This window comes from Helianthus annuus, chromosome 6 (genome assembly GCF_002127325.2).
Source record: "Helianthus annuus cultivar XRQ/B chromosome 6, HanXRQr2.0-SUNRISE, whole genome shotgun sequence".
NCBI classification, from domain to species: Eukaryota; Viridiplantae; Streptophyta; class Magnoliopsida; order Asterales; family Asteraceae; genus Helianthus; species Helianthus annuus.
Window position 1 is genome coordinate 136,170,988 of NC_035438.2, and position 17,011 is coordinate 136,187,998.

Here is a 17,011-nt window from a genome sequence, read left to right on the forward strand (position 1 = left end):
GGAGTTTGAGATTGTTAAAGTCAAGTTCGAGTGCTAGCTGCTGATGTTGTTAAAGTTAAAGAATCAAGAGATCTGATCAAGAGAATTAGAAGAAAAAGAGATTGAAGGATGCTTACAGTGTCAAACAATTTGGAAAGAGCAAGAAGACTGATCAAGACAGAAGACTCGATCCCGAAGACTTCGTCAACATCCAAGGGGGAGTCCGTTGGTGCATAAATGTCTGTTAACTTCGTCTTTATCGAGTCTTGTAGCTAGATAGGATAGAATGAAGCTCAGTAGTATTGAAATTAGGGTTTTAGAGGTGTGAGACCATTTCGCACGAAATGGGCATTGTCCATTTCGTAAGAAATGGAACTTGGTCATTTCGTACGAAGTGCTTCCTCTATAAATACCTGAGCCTTCAATTCATTTGTAACGATTCCGGATTTCAGAGCCGAGGTGCTGCCAAATTGTCAAGTGATCTGTATTGCTTTGAAATCAATAAACAAGTGGTTATAAACGTGAATCAAGCTGTAATCAAGTTCGTATCATTGATTCCGCCTTTAATATGGATTAAAACTCTTCTGATCGACTCGTATTAGTCGTACAACGATCCTACACCCACTTATGTGGGGTTCCTGCCGAGGAGGTCACAGAGTCGAATCTTGCGGGGGTCAAACTGGCAATAATATGCCAACCGTGGTGAACAAAGGCCAAACCTAACCAGGTGATCTAGCCGTTCAAAAAAAAAAAAAAAACAGATCTCAAAAGTCAAACCACTGTCAAACGTAGCCACACCAAAACCTAGATCTATAGCCGGCAAGAATGAACCCAACGCATCGCCGGTCAACCTTTCTTCTTGACATCTCACCCACACCAAAACGATTCTGACAGGTTAGTGTAAGTTCAGGTCTCGCTTTCTTTCTTTCTCCTGTTTGATTCCAATCTTCTTCTCCCCATCTTTTTGAATGTAAGCAGTTCAATGTGACTAATATAATAAATAACTACATCTATATTTTGTGGTTTTTTCACCATGGAAGAGGTGGTGATGGTACTTGCAGACAGAGGGAGACAGAGAGTAGGTATAGAGAGAGGGTGTGTTTGAGAGAGAGAGAGAAAGAGAGGGGATGTGTGTGTGAGAGAGGGTGTTTATTGTTTAAATATATTTTAAATAAATAAGTAAAATTACCATCATACCCTCATGTGCAAGGCATATGCCATATTTAACTGAAAATTTTAACCTGGTTTGTGCTAAAGGACTTACGGTGTAATAAGTTTTCCAAATAAATGACTGTGACTGTAATTATTAAAGTTAAAAGGTATCTATTGCAATCCGATACAAATATAAAGTACGAAAAAGGTAATTTACCCAAACTAATTTGTTACATCTTCACTAGACTTTAATATAGTATCCTTTTTTGTAATACTGGTGTATCCTTATTTTCTTTTATTAGCTCACTAGGTTCATGCATGCCTTTATTTCCTGTAAAACATGAAAAAAAGATGGTATTTTTTATAATTAAATTAAATATTTTTTTATTTATTTTGGGGATGTGAGATTTGCACTGAAGATAATTTTGTGGGTAAGATTCTAACCAATTCACCCCATGATCTCCTAGATACATGGTCAAAACTCCCACTCTCCTTTATAATTGTGATGTTGATAGAGCAATATATTATAGGGAGAGAGTGTTACGATGGAAAGAGAGTTCGTGTAATGATCAGGAACCATGGATGGCAGCTTAGACGGTGTTACCGCAGCAATTGGACGGCATACTATAGTCAATGGCGGCGGCAGGCAAATGAAGACGCCAAGACGGCAGGTAAGGCTTCCTTAGAGGTGTTTTTGGGTAGTGGTGACCTGCGATCAACCTGTACAGAAGCAATGGAGCAACAGCGAGATGCTAAGGCAGTTCAACAGCGACGGTTCTGGCAACTTTATACCCAATGAGCTACCAAGAGCAAGCTAAACGTTTTGACGTCGTTCAAGGTGCGATCTATATGCCTTTAAATTTTTTACATGTTTTTGGTCTGATCATTACAAATAAATAAAAGATTTCTAAACGGGTGTTAGATGGTTGATGAGTGTTAAACGAGTTCACCGGGAGGTGTTTTGAGATGGCTTTTGACATGGATTCCAAAAGGGAGGCTTTTAATACTTAATTAACATAATTTTGATGGTATCTTATGTCTAACTTGAAGTTCAAATTTAATGAGTAACTCTATTAGGTAATTAATTTAAATATCATGAATTTCCTTTTCAGATTCGACTCCTATGCTTAGAAATGGAGAAACAAGGGATTTGATTGAAACCTTTTCGAGGCATAAAGGTGATGTTTGGAGTTGTTGTCATGAATTTCCTCTTATAATTGTGTATGTATCAATATAAGTTTAATAATATGATATTCATCTTTTCAATACAGTAACAATTTACTTATCAATCTCATAGTAAATAAAAATCAGTTGATTGTATCACAAGACTTCTCATTCTGCAATGTTGATTTTATCTATTTCAAGTTGGTTGTTTGTGGCTTTTAGTTTTATTTTACGAGCGTGTGTGCAAATAGAAAGTTTTATGTGGTCATGTTAAATGTAATGTTGGTATCTATCACTATCTATAAAAGGAGATTAGCCGCTGACTTCGATTTGCTTACGTGTCAACCTCTGGGATATGCCACGTTGTCCATGCTGATGTCATAATTTGGGTAATATAATAATATATATTCGGATATTATATAATATATAATAATCTGATTTTTATTAACAAATGGTTAGAACCATTTAACTTTAGTGATAGAGGGAATTTCAAACTTGCATGGGGAGTTGTTTTGTGCATTTAATGCATATGAGATATCATCATTATCTCTACAAATCCATTGCTTCACCTCTACATTATATCCTCCATCTCTCTTTTTCTTCTTCACATTCTTAACTCTTTCATACATGCGAAATTCTAGGGTTTCTGTACAAAGCTTTCACACGAACCATGTCGAAGGCAAAGCAATCCGGAGGTGAATCACCATCTTTGTCACTCAGTTTCATAGACGATTTGAATCCGGCCAAAGATATGTGGAATATCAAGTGTCGAATCATCCAAAAATGGTCTCAGTCCTTTTGGATGGACCTGATCTTGCTCGATGAGAAGGTATTAGTATTTGTAAAACGTTGATTCTGTTATTTGACTGTTCTAGGATTTATACTTTCCAATATTCATTTGTCCTTTTTTACTCTTTTTATAATTTTGGGTTTGTGTTTTGTTTCTGTTATTTTAGATTTCTTATACAGTTATATATTTTGTGTTTTGTGTAATTTAGGGTTAGGTATAATGAAACAAAGACGAATATTGTTTGGTTGGTTTTTGATCCTTGATATTTTACAATAGCTGAGTATTTTTCATATTTTTGTGAGTTACTGTTTGTTTGTTTGTTTGTTTGTTTTAGGGTTAGGCATAATGAAACAGACACGAATATTGTTTGGTTTTAGATCCTTCATATGTTACCATAGCTGAGTATTTTTTATATTTTTGTGAGGTACTGTTTGTTTGTTTGTTTCTAAAGTATCTGATTTCACAACTTCATGAGGATGAAATTGTTATTCTCTCCAGATTTGGTGTTGGAGAAAACATGGATCCCTACAAAGTTGTTAACCATGATTACAATATTAACTTTTACCGTTGTACGGTTGTTACATGTGCGAATGGTTGGCAAGGTGTTGATTACGGATTTAACTTCATGGCACATTCAGACATTGTTAAAGGAGAAGGAAATAATCTGCTCACTGTTGGTATGACTGTTTCTGATAGTCTGATATATATTTTGGCTCCCTTTCAAATCTGCTAACTGTTGCTATCTTTTATTTTAGATGTTGCTGGAACTGTTGTCTGGTGTGGAGATATGGACATCTTTGGAAAACCTCCTAAAGAAAGAAAAAGGATGAATTTAGATCTTCAAGATGTGCTGTAAATCTTACTTTGCCATTTATATAAATTTGTTTGTGTGTTATGATCGTATTTAATGCAGTGAAGATTCATTAAATGATTGTTCTTATTTAATACAAGACCAATGATTAGGTTATTTTATATATAAGATTCTTCATTGCATTTAATACAAACAAACAGTAAATCATTGCCATTATTTACTGTAAATGATTAGTGTTGTCTTAATAGACAATATAGATTTTGGTGGAACTTTTAATGCTGTTTTTTTTATCTGTTTCTTGTAGGGGAGAAATAGTCCGTTGTACTTTGTAGAATGGATATGCACAAGAATTTAATGATTTTCTGTCTCAAAACACTAAGAATGAGAATGTGATGACTGTTATTCAGCATGCGAAGATTAAGAAGTGACAGGGTAATTTACATTTGACTGATTCATTTACTTTAGTGTTTCCATTGTGTTATTTGTTACATTTTTTAAGAATATTTTGTTGTTTCTGTAGACACTTGTAATGAATTGTTGGATATGTATATTGTTACGTGCAGGACAATATACTGTTCAGAATGATAAGTTTGGAACTCGTATGTTTCTCAACCAAGAAATTGATGAGGTTAATGAACTTCGTAGGAGGTACTATCACTGATTTATATTTCATATTTTTCATATTTTTATTAACACAAGTGTGAGTATTAACACTAATGGTGTTTTTATTTTTATAGTCTTTTAGTGAAACAATTTAAAGCTAGTGGTTCTTCTTCTCAAACCATACTTCCATCTCAGAGCGTATTTCCAGTCCGTCAAGAATTTCTAATTGAGACTACTAAGAGACATGTTGATGAGATTATTGAGATTGAAAGCGTGTGAATAATTCTATATACATACATAAGCATTTAATTTTCTTAATGTTTTCTATGTTTTATCAGTTGAGCATGTTAATAAAGCTTTATCTTTGATATTATAGGTAATGTCATGTGTGGTAGTTGCAACGATCAAAATTGTTCAAGAAAACTATGGGTGGTTTTATCCGGCATGTCGAAACTGTAACAAGAAGGTGTTGACTAAAACTGAATACTTACAGTACGCTAAAACCATTTCTTATGAGGTCATGAATCTGTCACTTACTTCATTGGTTTGTCTGAAATGCGAATGCGGATGCACATCGATAACCATTAAGTAAGCTAATGTTACTTTTTAGGTTTATTACTTCTTATATTCGGACTGTAATTTAATTACTATTTATTACAGGTTCAAGGTACATTTGAGGGTGCAAGATGAAACTGGTAGTGTGTCTTTTGTGATGTTTGATAAAGATTTAACGAAGATCATTGGTTCAACTGCGAGTGATATAAGGGAACGCCAAGTGAAAGTCAATGATACTGAAAGTTTTCCACATGAAATATCTCGGTTGGTCGAAAGGAAGTTGGCTTTTAAAATTGAAGTTTCTGATTACAACCTTAACCGTGACTACGATGTTTACACTATCAAAAAGTATGTGATGATCCGAACATAATTGCTGAATTGGTTGCTGATAATGGTAATGCTCTTGAGGTTGCTGATGAGGTAAGACTTTTTGGATATCTTATAATTTTTGTAGTTTAAATATCCTAGCTGAATTCCCTTTTGCTAATATTTTGATATTAGGTTAGTCAAGAAGGTTCAGAATTCAAAGCCGTTCAATTATCTGAATCCTCACAGATGGCCGGTGGTGCTTTTTCAAAGGTGAATATGGATTCTATAGTTTCCTTTTCATGTGTCTGTAGATTATATTACCTTATTTGATACCTTAGTAGTTGTTTTGCGATTTAATTCAAGGATGTTGTATTTGTTACGGCTGACTCTTCTGTTGTCAAAGCTGAGAAGGATTCGGGCACCAGTCCCAATGGTAAACGTTCGGTGCAGGAGGTGGAAGGTCAAAATGTTGGGGAACTATCTTCTAACAACAAAAAGAATCGGAAGAAGTCATCTAGGCTTAACACTTAGCTCCTTTCACGTCTTTATATTTTGATGTTTAAGCGAATCTATGTTTTCGGTATGTACTTAAGTATGTGTTTGTTTGAAGTTGGGTTGTCGTTTGTAAGTGTTAACCTACTGAAACAGTTGTTATGTATGTGTCAAATGTTGGTAATTTATGAACATGGAAGATGTGGTAAACCGTTATGTGGTTTACTTTTTTGTATTATAAACTATGTTTTCTGCTGGGCACTATAATCTTTGCTTATAATGTGTGTTTTGATTTGTGCAATATAGTATATGAGATGTGTATATTAGTATGTCGTAGTCTAAATTCTACTTTTTTAATATAATGTTTGAATTTGTGTTTACTTTATAACCGCATTACAAAGAAATTGTTAATATCCACAAATTATGTCAAAGAAGTTATATTATTTGAGTTCATGTCAGTTTTCGTTATGATAAGATATAACTCATACATATTAACCTACCCTTTTATAAACTAATGTAGGAACCAACAGATTGATAAAACCTAGACAAGGACGGTTAAAAAATATGTAGTATTTTAATCCATATAAGTTTCTTCATGCATATAAATTATGGGACAATGTGACTCGGTAAAAATGTATCATTAAACTTCAACTCCAAATATAAATCGGGTGGATCGCGTTATAGTAACTTCATTGTAGGAACCAATAGGTTGGTAAAACCAAGACAAAGATGATTAAAATTATGTAGTATTTAAATCCATATAAATTACGTTGTTTCAATTTAAGTTACTTATACGTTTTGTACAAAAACCAGTATGTAAGGTAACTAACAAATAAAATCATTACAAAATAAAATAAACCAAAGGCCCCTAAATTGGGCTGCATTTTCAATTAAATGCATAAAGGTTTCAATAATTTTGGCCCATAAGTTGTGAACCATAAAATCATTACAAAAGCCCACAACTTGAATCAGGTTTCTTAAATCACAAGCTCATTACCTCGGCTATGCTTATACCTTCTATCCCGCCTGAATCAAAGTCAAGAACAGCAATCAGCGCCAAAAACTCATTATAGAATTGAACACCCTCTCACTTTGGAAGCAATCGATGAACACGTAATGGTAGGTTTTTCTACTCCATTTGTTTAAATCTATTCTAAAGATATGAACCATAGATTTGTATGCGTTATTCTTTTATTTAGTTAGGTTTTAAATGGGGATGTCCAATCACCACTAACTGTTAAAAAATGTTTTTTTTTACAATGATAAACAGTCATTTTTAACATAGCCGTAAATGAGGTGAAATAAAATAATTTGTCAAATACTAAAAGTATAAACCTCAATCGAACATCAATACAAATATACATATGAAAAACAGAAGTATAACACATCAATAATCACAAATCTCATCACAAATTACTGTTCATATAGAACAAATGACTGATCAAAGATCAAACATACAAGCGTGGTATAATAAATTACATGAAGAAAAGATTTCAGAAGAAGAAACTATCATCAATACTTTTTAGATTACCTTTTGATGATGTCGCAAAGATCTTGAAGAGTCCCTGTCGTTTCGTTGTCGCAATTTGAATCACGAAGATGTAAATGACCGATTGGGATTTAGGGCTATTACCGTATTTCATATAAGGGTTCTAATGGGCCTTGAAACTGTGACCCATTCTTAAGGTTAATTGGATCAAATATATGGGCCTTTATTGAATTGTTCAGTAACATTTGGTTATTTAAACCAAATTGAATAGTCCATTTAACTACGTCATGCTGAATTGTACAATAACATTGGGCCTTTACTGAATTGTACACTAACAATGTGTCAAAAAAATTAAGGTCATGTTTTAATTATTAGACAACATAAAATTAGATCATGCTTTCATTTTAGACAACATATTATCAATTACTTAGCTTATTTCTATATCAAACCTGAACTAATAATTTTTTTGTAACATAGTAATGAAATTTTTATGTCCTAACACATATTGTCTTTAACATTGTTTTATAAAGATATGTAACTAAACGCAAACAATTTAAATGATATATTATAATCTGTTTTTTAGTATTTGATTTTGATCCTTATTAAACCTATCCGTGTGTTCACACGGGTCTTATTACTAGTTTTGGTTTAAAATGTGATGACGTTTCTATCTCAATTCATCTTTATGTTTTAGTAAATTATGGGATGCTTTAACCGAGGATGAATTGCAATCATTTGACCAAATATTTTGTACGAGCGTTGTGGTGGAATCGAAAATTTTCTCTAGTTCATAAATGGTTCCGTCTTATGTTAGGTTTGAAGGGGAAATATGTAAATATTTATTGAATAAGTTCATTATCCAACATATACATTTCTCCTGACGGGAATAGTTGTGTTATTTGATTGGCCAAAAGTGGCGGCAATCAATTAGATTTTTTTTTGTGTTAAAATTAGTAATACAAGCTTGGGGGAATAGTGCCAGGCAGCTGCCTGACACTCCTCATTGGACCAACCTGTTTATTATTTTATACCCACTTTAAAATTACGTTTTTGCCCACAGTTTAAAATTACGTTTTTGGCCCAAGTTAAAAATATATTCACCCTTTTTCCCCCATCTCAAAATTATGATTTTGTTCTCGCTAAAAAGATACGATTTTACCCTCAGCCAAAATTACGTTTTTGCCCCAGTTCAAAATAAAAATATGTTTTCCCCTAGCTAAAAATTACGATTTTACACCAGTTTATTATTTTACACCCACTTTAAAATTACCTTTTTTGCCTCCGGTTTAAATTACGTTTTTGCCCCCAGTTAAAAATAAAAGTATGCTTTTGCCCCCAGCTAAAAATTACGATTTTCCCCTTGGTTCAAAATTACGATTTTACCCTCATTTCAAAATTATGTTTTCGCCCCCAGTTCAAAATAAAAATATGGTTTTACCATCGGTTCAAAATTATGATTTTACCCCAGTTAAAAATAAAATATAGTACTGTTTTTTTAATTGGTTGAGAATTATTCGGCCATCGCCCCGCAATGCGGGCGGGGCATCAACTAGTATTATACATAATCTTAAAAACAAAGGTCGGTGGCTGCCACATCACAGCCACCGCCTTTGTATTTGTATATAGTATTGTTTTGCACAATGGAAATCCAAACCTCTATCTATTTCAGTGGTTTGCTCATCAACATTTTAGCAAAAGGTCAGGAGTTCGAAACTGTCACACACCCAAATTCCACAAGCGGAGTATCACTGCAGGGAGCATGACATGACCAGGATCAAGCCACCAATCATATTGAACAATATATTAAAGTAAATATAAAACCAACCACAATATAATTGCTGTCCAAAAGAAATTAACCAAATTCAAGTTATCAGCAGAAGCATAAAGTTTAAAAACCAAAACATATGTTTAAGAGTTCAAATGTTTAACATGGGACTCAACAGTCCATGTCCCACAATGACCTCTCCTTCTCGTGCAAGCTCCCTCTAAGCACCTAACGACCTGCAAGGCATATAGCAACGAATCAACAACAAAGTTGAGCGAGTTCACAGTTGGTTGTTCATTTTAGATTTGTTCCCAAAACTATAAGTTCTTTCGAAAACCATGAGTTAATTTGTTCCTTGTTTCCCAAACCATAACCAGTGGGGGCTACCCCATGTTAACCACTAGACCCGTTACCATATCGACTACTGACTGAAGACATGTTTATGTGCCCTGCGTCAATGTCTATCATCATTGACTAAGTGCCCAGATCCATTAGTCCACTCCCGTCCTCTACGGCACGGTGTGAGGCTTGTCAAACCTAATACCGCTATTTAACTAATGACCCGCTCGCCAATGGCCCGACGATTAAGTCGATATAAAAATGAGAGACTTCATGATAGAGTTTTGTCTAGTAAGTTGTATGTTGTCATCCTTCCTACGGAGGATGGAGGTACGTATTCTACCGAAGGAGAATACGCAGGATTTAATGTTGTCATCCTTCCCATGGAGGATGGAGGTACGTATCCTACCCAAGGAGGATACGCAGGTTTCATTATAGTTCCTTAACCCATTCCCAAACCACCGGGAATCCCATGCCTTGTAGAAAGTTTGAACTCACCTTAGGTTAGCTCGGCAGATAAGCAAAAGGTCAATCGAGCTGGTTGAGGTTAACCACGTCCTAACATGGTTACCATACGAGTCAGGTCTAGGTTCAAGTAGTGCACGTAAGTTTACACAAAAACTAGTAAGTTACGACACAAAACGATCATGGCATACACATAGAACACGTTAACAGTATCAGACATGTACGTATAAGCCCAAACTTATGCGATCCATGTGATTGGGCCTTTGAGATTGTGCGAGCCCAAACACCTTATGCGATTCAACAAATGAAACCCAATAGATGTCCGGCACAACCTGTTGTGCGATCAGCGCAGCCTTGTGCGATCCATCATAAACCCAACCCATTTAAACCATGCAACCCAATAACTTGTGCGGCCCATAAACATACACAAATAAACTGCTCTTGTGCGGCCCAATGTATTGTGCGATCACCACCATCTTGTGTGATCCACAATACCTTGTGCGGTCATGCATAACAGAATTGTACATTGTGTCTAAACAGTTGTACTTTAAGGAATCTTAGCTTGTGCGACTGACTTGTGTGATCATGCACTTGTGCGATTCAACCTGGTGGGAGCTGATCTTGTGCAACCGAACAAGCTTGTGCGATTAGTTTCTATTTCCTAATTTCATGCAATCAGTTACACCATTTATTCGATTCAATTAAAACATTCTAACAGTTTCCATTTATTTAATCTCATCAACAATTAACAGTTTCTAATTGCTCCTTTATTCGATCAAATCATAGAATTTCCAACTACTCTTATGAACCCTAATTAACAATTAACAACCACTAACAACATAATCAAAACATTATTCGGACCACAAATAATATCGGCACATATCAAGACTGTTTCATTCATCATTCAACATCAAACTTTTAAACATTAACATCACAAGTAATCAATCAGACAAGATCAAACTCATCAACCCTAACATATATGATCTTGAACAAATACATATCATAACATAATCCCTATGTCAACAATCATCATTAACAGTTTAATTCGATTACTTCTAACAGTGAATCATGGAATGTTCATCAAGAATTCTATATAAACATACACCTTTAACATCTAATGTCATGCAACCACAATCCACAAGTAACGTGACTCAATGATCATAAATAACCAAACAAGGGTGTAACACTAACCGAATCAAGAAGTGAACAAAGAGTGCTTGGAGACAATGAAACTTCGAAGGAGATGAAAGGCTGCCGTCGGTCTTCGAAGGAGAGAAAGAGAGAATATGGGTTTTGAGTGTTTTCTTGTGTTTTGCAAATAATGAGGAGTATATACTCTCCTCATGAGGTTATTCGCACAAGGGGTGGGCCGAAGCCATCATGGGTTGCCCTTGGGTCATGCATTTGAACAAGAATTTGGGCCGAGAGAGAAGTGTGCAATTAAAATCATTGTGTGCGGCCCAAAGAAGGCTTGTGCGATCGACTATAGGTTGTGCGACTAAGTTATATACACACATATTATACACCATCACATAACAAGATAAAACATACATTCCATTACAATCACGTATCACATAATCACATAATGTCCACACTGGTTACATCAAAGTATAAAGAAAGGTTCTGAAATACGAGTTGTCACAGAAACCTTGACTTTTCTTTTTTTACCCAAGCTACATTATTCTAATAATAATATATTCATACGTCACATTTGGTCATGAGCAGAAAACATAGGAATAAAAGTGATAATATATTTATTTCATTTAGATTCATCATATTAATTTTGTATTATTTAACTTGACTTTTTTTATTACTATGTTTGTTTTAATTCTTTTTTCTTAACATCTAACTAATGATAATATTTTTTACATCAAAATTCCTTTTAATTGACATTTACCACCTCTATACTTTATAAAAATTTATCATTTTTACCCCCTTAAGTTCTAACTTTCCAAATTCACCATCGGATTTCATTTTTTAACTTAAAAAAAACTAATTTCTCACGTGGATATATTTATATACATGTCGGTAGGAATTTAAGTTTCCACAAAAAAAAAAATCGAAGACGAGTCGGGTCAAATATAATTTTATACTTATTATGTATGTTTTCAGTTAGTATACATTTTGACGTATGTGTTAATATAAATTTACGTTTTAATGTAAATGATATAAATTCACGTTTCGACATTAATTATTTTTTAAATTGAGTCTGGTCATATATAATACGCTTTCATGTTTATTTTTGTGTACGTTTTCAGTTAGTCTGCATTTTGGCGTAAATTATGTTCGGGAATAAGTCAGGTCAAATATAGTACATTTTCATTCAACGGCAACGCCTTAGTTTTCTTTTTTGACCCTCAAGTTTACAGACATTACGCATTCAACTCCAATCTTTTGGTAAGTGACACATTAACCTCTAACTTTTGGTGCCCCATTTGTTTCTACCACCGCATCTTCTCCAACACTTCAAATCTTTTGTTTAAATCCGACTATATGCCACAACATGCGTGACATAATACTCTTTTTATATCTACCTAACCATGTTAGTGTTACTTAACGTGTTTAACGAGGTAAAAACGCATAAAGTCACACGGGCACCACATGTCAATATCATCATTGTAACACGTGTAACAAAGTCGCAAATGTGACGTTGCCGCCGCAACGCACGGCGCGGGTAAAAATCTAGTTAAGGGTAAAATGGTAATTCAATGATATAAATTTTAATGAAAAGGGAAATATGTAATATATATGGTTTAGAAAGGAGAAATATGTAATATAGATGGTTTAGCAGGGGAAAATATGTAATTGATTTTATGAATTGGGTAAATATGTAATAATGCCATAAAGAGAAGGGTTATTGGATTTAATCACCCCCAACTATTGATGTTTGGCCGCTGGCACTCTCAACTTTGACTTTGGCTCACACCACTCCCAAATTAACACATTGTTTGTCATGGCACCCCGTCGTTAAATACACACTAACTGGGTTAGGAAAATTAGCCTACGTGTCATATTAATCTGACGTGGCATGTATGACGTGTAATGTAAACCTGATTCATCATCTTTAAAACCCATAATACCCCCAAACAGAAAAAGTGGCTCAGATTTGTAACATGAAGATCAGACAAGCGGGACGATCACCGCCATGGCTGCAACACCGGGTCGAAGTTAACCCCATGACTGATTATGATGCTCGGATTCGAATCCATACAGAAATTAACCGCAACAAGCAAAAACCCTAACCATCTCCCAGCGGTTCAAAATAACCGCAACAAGCAAAAACCTAGCATAAAACCTCAATTCCTTAAACCTAAGCCCTTGATCCTTCACCATCGAGCCTTCAAAATAGCCTCTATTCAATATCGCCTCATAAAAAATGTAGGATTCGAGCAAAAACCTCGCCTCACTGGTCCTCATGTACTGCGTGAAGTTCAGTTGACCGATTCTGGAGGCGATCTCACCGATTTCCCAGTGTTGGAGGCCGGATTCGACGAGTTTGGGCCGATTTTTCTGCTGGAAGTCCCAGAGTTTGGTGTAGGCTTTGAAGACTTTGGGGAAGTAGTGGTTTGGAGCTCGGCCGTACGGCGGAGCATCGCGAACTTTCGAGAACTTTCGGTCGGCGGTTTCGAGTAGGGCTCGGAATTGTTTGAGGACGTTGGTTTATGCCATTAAGGAGTTGATCGGAGACAGGTGGATACCATCATTTGGGTTGGTGTTGGGTTAACTTTGACTTTGGCTCACATATATGGCAGATTTTGTGTGTGTATGTATTGAGTTGGATTCATGGTGGATTGGATGGAATAAAGGAATTGGAGTGGAGGATTGATTAGAGTTAGGGTTTGAGAAAGGGGAAAAGTGAGGTGGTGGTGGTGGAGAGAGGAGGGGGTGGGGCATATCTTTTTAAATATTTAAAAATAATAATTTTGTACACGTCATCATGCCACATCAGATAAAAATGCCATGTCAGCAAAAACCACTAACAGAGTTAGTGGCTAGTTAACGACGGGGTGACACAGCACACAAAGTGTTAAGTTGGGAGTGTTGGTAGCCAAAGTCAAAGTTGAGAGTTTCAGCGGCCAAACGTGAATAGTTGGGGTGATCAGATCCATTAGCCCTAAAGAAATATGTAAAAAAAAAAAAAAAAAACTTGAATAAAAGGGTAATAAAGGGATGTATATGTATCTAAGCCTGCACAATATAGCACCGCCCAAATTTCACGTAAATCCAAACAGGCCCAAATGTTAGAGTAAGGGGCTGTTTGGTAGCATCTGAATGGTCATTAAGAGACTACCTCTTAATGGAACCATTAAGAATTTTATCAATGAGAAGGTAGAAGAATGTGACATGTGATGATTTACCATTCAGAGGTTACCTCTTAACCATTCAGACTTGAGATTACCTCTTATTCATTCAGAGGTTTTAAACCATTAAGAGGTAACATCTGAATGGTCATTAAGAAGCTACCAAACAGCCCCTAAGATCCGTCTCGCTTTGCTTCCAACTTTCATCAGAGGCTGAGATTGTATAAACCCTAGAAATTCATACCTTCTTCTTCCTTAATCAAAATCAAAATGCTGCCTTTCGAAACAGGCCCAAATGTTATAGTAAGGTTCGTCTCGCTTTGCTTCACAACTTGAACCAATTCATCAGAAGAGGCTGAGGTTCTATAAACCCTAGAAATTCATACCTTCTTCTTCCTTAATCAAAATCAAAATGTCTGCCTTTCGAAATTCAAGAAGAAATTATCAAAAGGCTTCCTATCAAATCACTGATCCGATTCCAATTGGTCTCCAAAGCCTGGAAGTCTCTCATTGGCAGTAGTCATTTTATTGCAGATTACAGCGCCCCACACCCACAGCTGCAACATCTACTCGTGAGGTATGATCACGGACATACTTCTAAGCCAATATATTCTTCAGTTGTCGATGATCATACTTTACTCAACCGGAGAGTTTCCCTCACTCCTCCCCCGTTGGTTAACTGGCTTAGAGATTCTATAATAATCGGCAGCTCTCATGGCTTGTTGTGTTTGCACTGTTTTTATGGTGATGATACCATATATGGTCTTGGAACCAGAATGGCTGTTATTTGGAATATTTCAATTAGAAAAGCTATTGCTGTCGTTGTGCCTAATGTGCCAGATGTGAAAATATACATGACCTTTACAGGTTTTGGGGTTTGTCCCGAGACTAGTGACCCTAAGATTCTCAAGATCACAGAAATTAAAACGTGGAGTGATACGGAAAGTGTAACTCTCATCCCTTGGCAGGTTGAGGTTTTTACGGTAAGCTCAGGGGTTTGGAGATGTCCATATAGCACCAATCTCCCTCGTAAATCAGTTCAATTTAGCCGTTCGCAGGTTGTTGTAGATGGGTTCTGTTATTGGCTTGCCACTGATAGGAGTACTGTAGATCCTGGATTTGAATTTGAGGCTTATAATCTGATTATTTCATTTCATATGACAAGAGAAGAATTTACAGAAGTAAGCCTACCGGAGAGTTTAGTATATGACGGGTCTGTTGAGTATTTGAACATCTCTAATCTAAGGGAGTCTCTTGTTGTGCTTGATCAAAATACGGAAGAGAATGTTTGTTATGTTTGGTCAATGAAGGATGGTGTATCGAAGTCGTTTACAAAGCTATTCACTATTTACTCACCAGATGCAACACTAGCAAGTGTGCTAGAATTTAGGAGAAGTAGTGAACCTGTAATTGAAATTTTAGATAATGATGCTGACCCGCGTTATGTCCCGTATGCCCCGGCATTGCTTGCCATTTATGAACCCAAATCAAAACACATCAGTAATCTTGGGTTTAGTGGAACAGGTTCTTTTTTTGTGCATTCCTACAAGGAAACACTACTTCTGCTTGACCAACCAGATTTTACGGTTTATGACAAAGGTAAAGGCTACATCGTTAAGCAGAGAGCTGAGATTTTAAGCCTTTTGAAGCATACAAACAAGGTTGAAATGCAAGGCGCACATGAAATGAAATGAAATGGACTTTTTATTTAGTTCCTTTCACAAAATTTGAAAGAACAAACCTCGTATTGTTGCAATGTTATTTTGATTGTGTTGTGCATTTGGTATTCGGGCTTATGTGTTAGAGCAAAATTCTCTTACCAATACTGTACGTGATCTTTGTTGATGGGAGTATATTATTCTTGCTGACTTTTACTATTGCTATGTTCAAAGGTTCGTTTTCATTTTTAAATTTTTGGAATTTTTATCCAATTTTGTTCGGTTTTGAGACGATAATTTTATGAATAATGATATGATTCCTTGTTGTTATGGTAAGGATGGCAAACTTGTTTTACACTTTCCATATGGTGTGGTGTGTATTGGGTCAAAAGCAAGCAGGGTTTAGGGGGCTAATGCATGCCCCCTTGATAGAGACAACTAACAACATGGTTTTCTTTGTGCTGTTTTTTGTACTGAAACAATATTAATGGTTTTGCTGCTCTAACGAAGATAGTGGTTTGAAACATAATGGAGGCATTGAAACAATCCAAAATGACCGTTCAATAGTGTGGTCAAAATAGTCACATGGAACGTGATACGCTCCGGTATGCGGTACGAAAACCGGTACGCAATTCGGGCCTTTCTAAAAATCGGTACGTTGAGGGTAGGTTCATTTGGGAACACTAATTCAGTACGTGGTACGATGTATCCTATGGTGTACCACTGTAGTCTGGTACACATATCATATATATATAAAAAAGTATAAAATAGATCTTTCATTAAATTTTCAAAGACATAATCAAAATTCAAAACAGAAACTTCATAAAAGAAAATTCATAATCAAAACATAAATTTCATAAAACTCAATCTTACCGAAAGCCATTTGCTAATTGCTTACTGTTTTGTTTTTGTAATTGACTGAATTGAATTGAAATATTGTGTGCTAGATTGATTGTTACAGCAGATATTTATAGTTAACATGGGATGGGTAATAATTAAAGTGTGTTAATTATAGTGTGAAAAGTTAATGGCGGGTAAAAATTGTTCACATACCTCTGTTATAAAAAAGCGGGAAAAAGTTAATGGCTTTTCAAATTCCGGTACATGAATCTAGCCATAGCGGAACGCCGGCCACTACA

At 35.6% G+C, this 17,011-nt stretch overlaps 2 protein-coding genes across 2 annotated transcripts; both read left to right on the forward strand.

Moving 5' to 3' along the window:
* Positions 1 to 2,965: 2,965 nt before the first annotated feature.
* On the forward strand, positions 2,966 to 5,894 carry LOC110945091. Its single transcript, XM_022186727.1, has 11 exons — positions 2,966 to 3,124; positions 3,537 to 3,762; positions 3,841 to 3,937; positions 4,304 to 4,328; positions 4,417 to 4,544; positions 4,634 to 4,772; positions 4,876 to 4,991; positions 5,160 to 5,296; positions 5,404 to 5,474; positions 5,556 to 5,633; positions 5,727 to 5,894. Exons 1-11 carry the CDS (start codon positions 2,966 to 2,968, stop codon positions 5,892 to 5,894), a joined length of 1,344 nt encoding a protein of 447 aa, XP_022042419.1.
* A 9,096-nt stretch (positions 5,895 to 14,990) lies between these two features.
* Positions 14,991 to 15,908, forward strand: LOC110945090. The gene has a single exon (XM_022186726.1). The coding sequence runs from the start codon at positions 14,991 to 14,993 to the stop codon at positions 15,906 to 15,908; it is 918 nt and encodes a 305-aa protein (XP_022042418.1).
* The last annotated feature ends 1,103 nt before the right edge of the window (positions 15,909 to 17,011 follow it).

Coding starts and splice junctions, on each gene's coding strand:
- LOC110945091 (XM_022186727.1), top strand. CDS start 2,966: ATGTCGAAGGCAAAGCAATCCGGAGGTGAATCACCATCTTTGTCACTC. Junction 3,763..3,840: donor AAATAATCTGCTCACTGTTG/GTATGACTGTTT, acceptor CTTTTATTTTAG/ATGTTGCTGGAACTGTTGTC. Junction 5,475..5,555: donor CTCTTGAGGTTGCTGATGAG/GTAAGACTTTTT, acceptor TTTTGATATTAG/GTTAGTCAAGAAGGTTCAGA.
- LOC110945090 (XM_022186726.1), top strand. CDS start 14,991: ATGGCTGTTATTTGGAATATTTCAATTAGAAAAGCTATTGCTGTCGTT.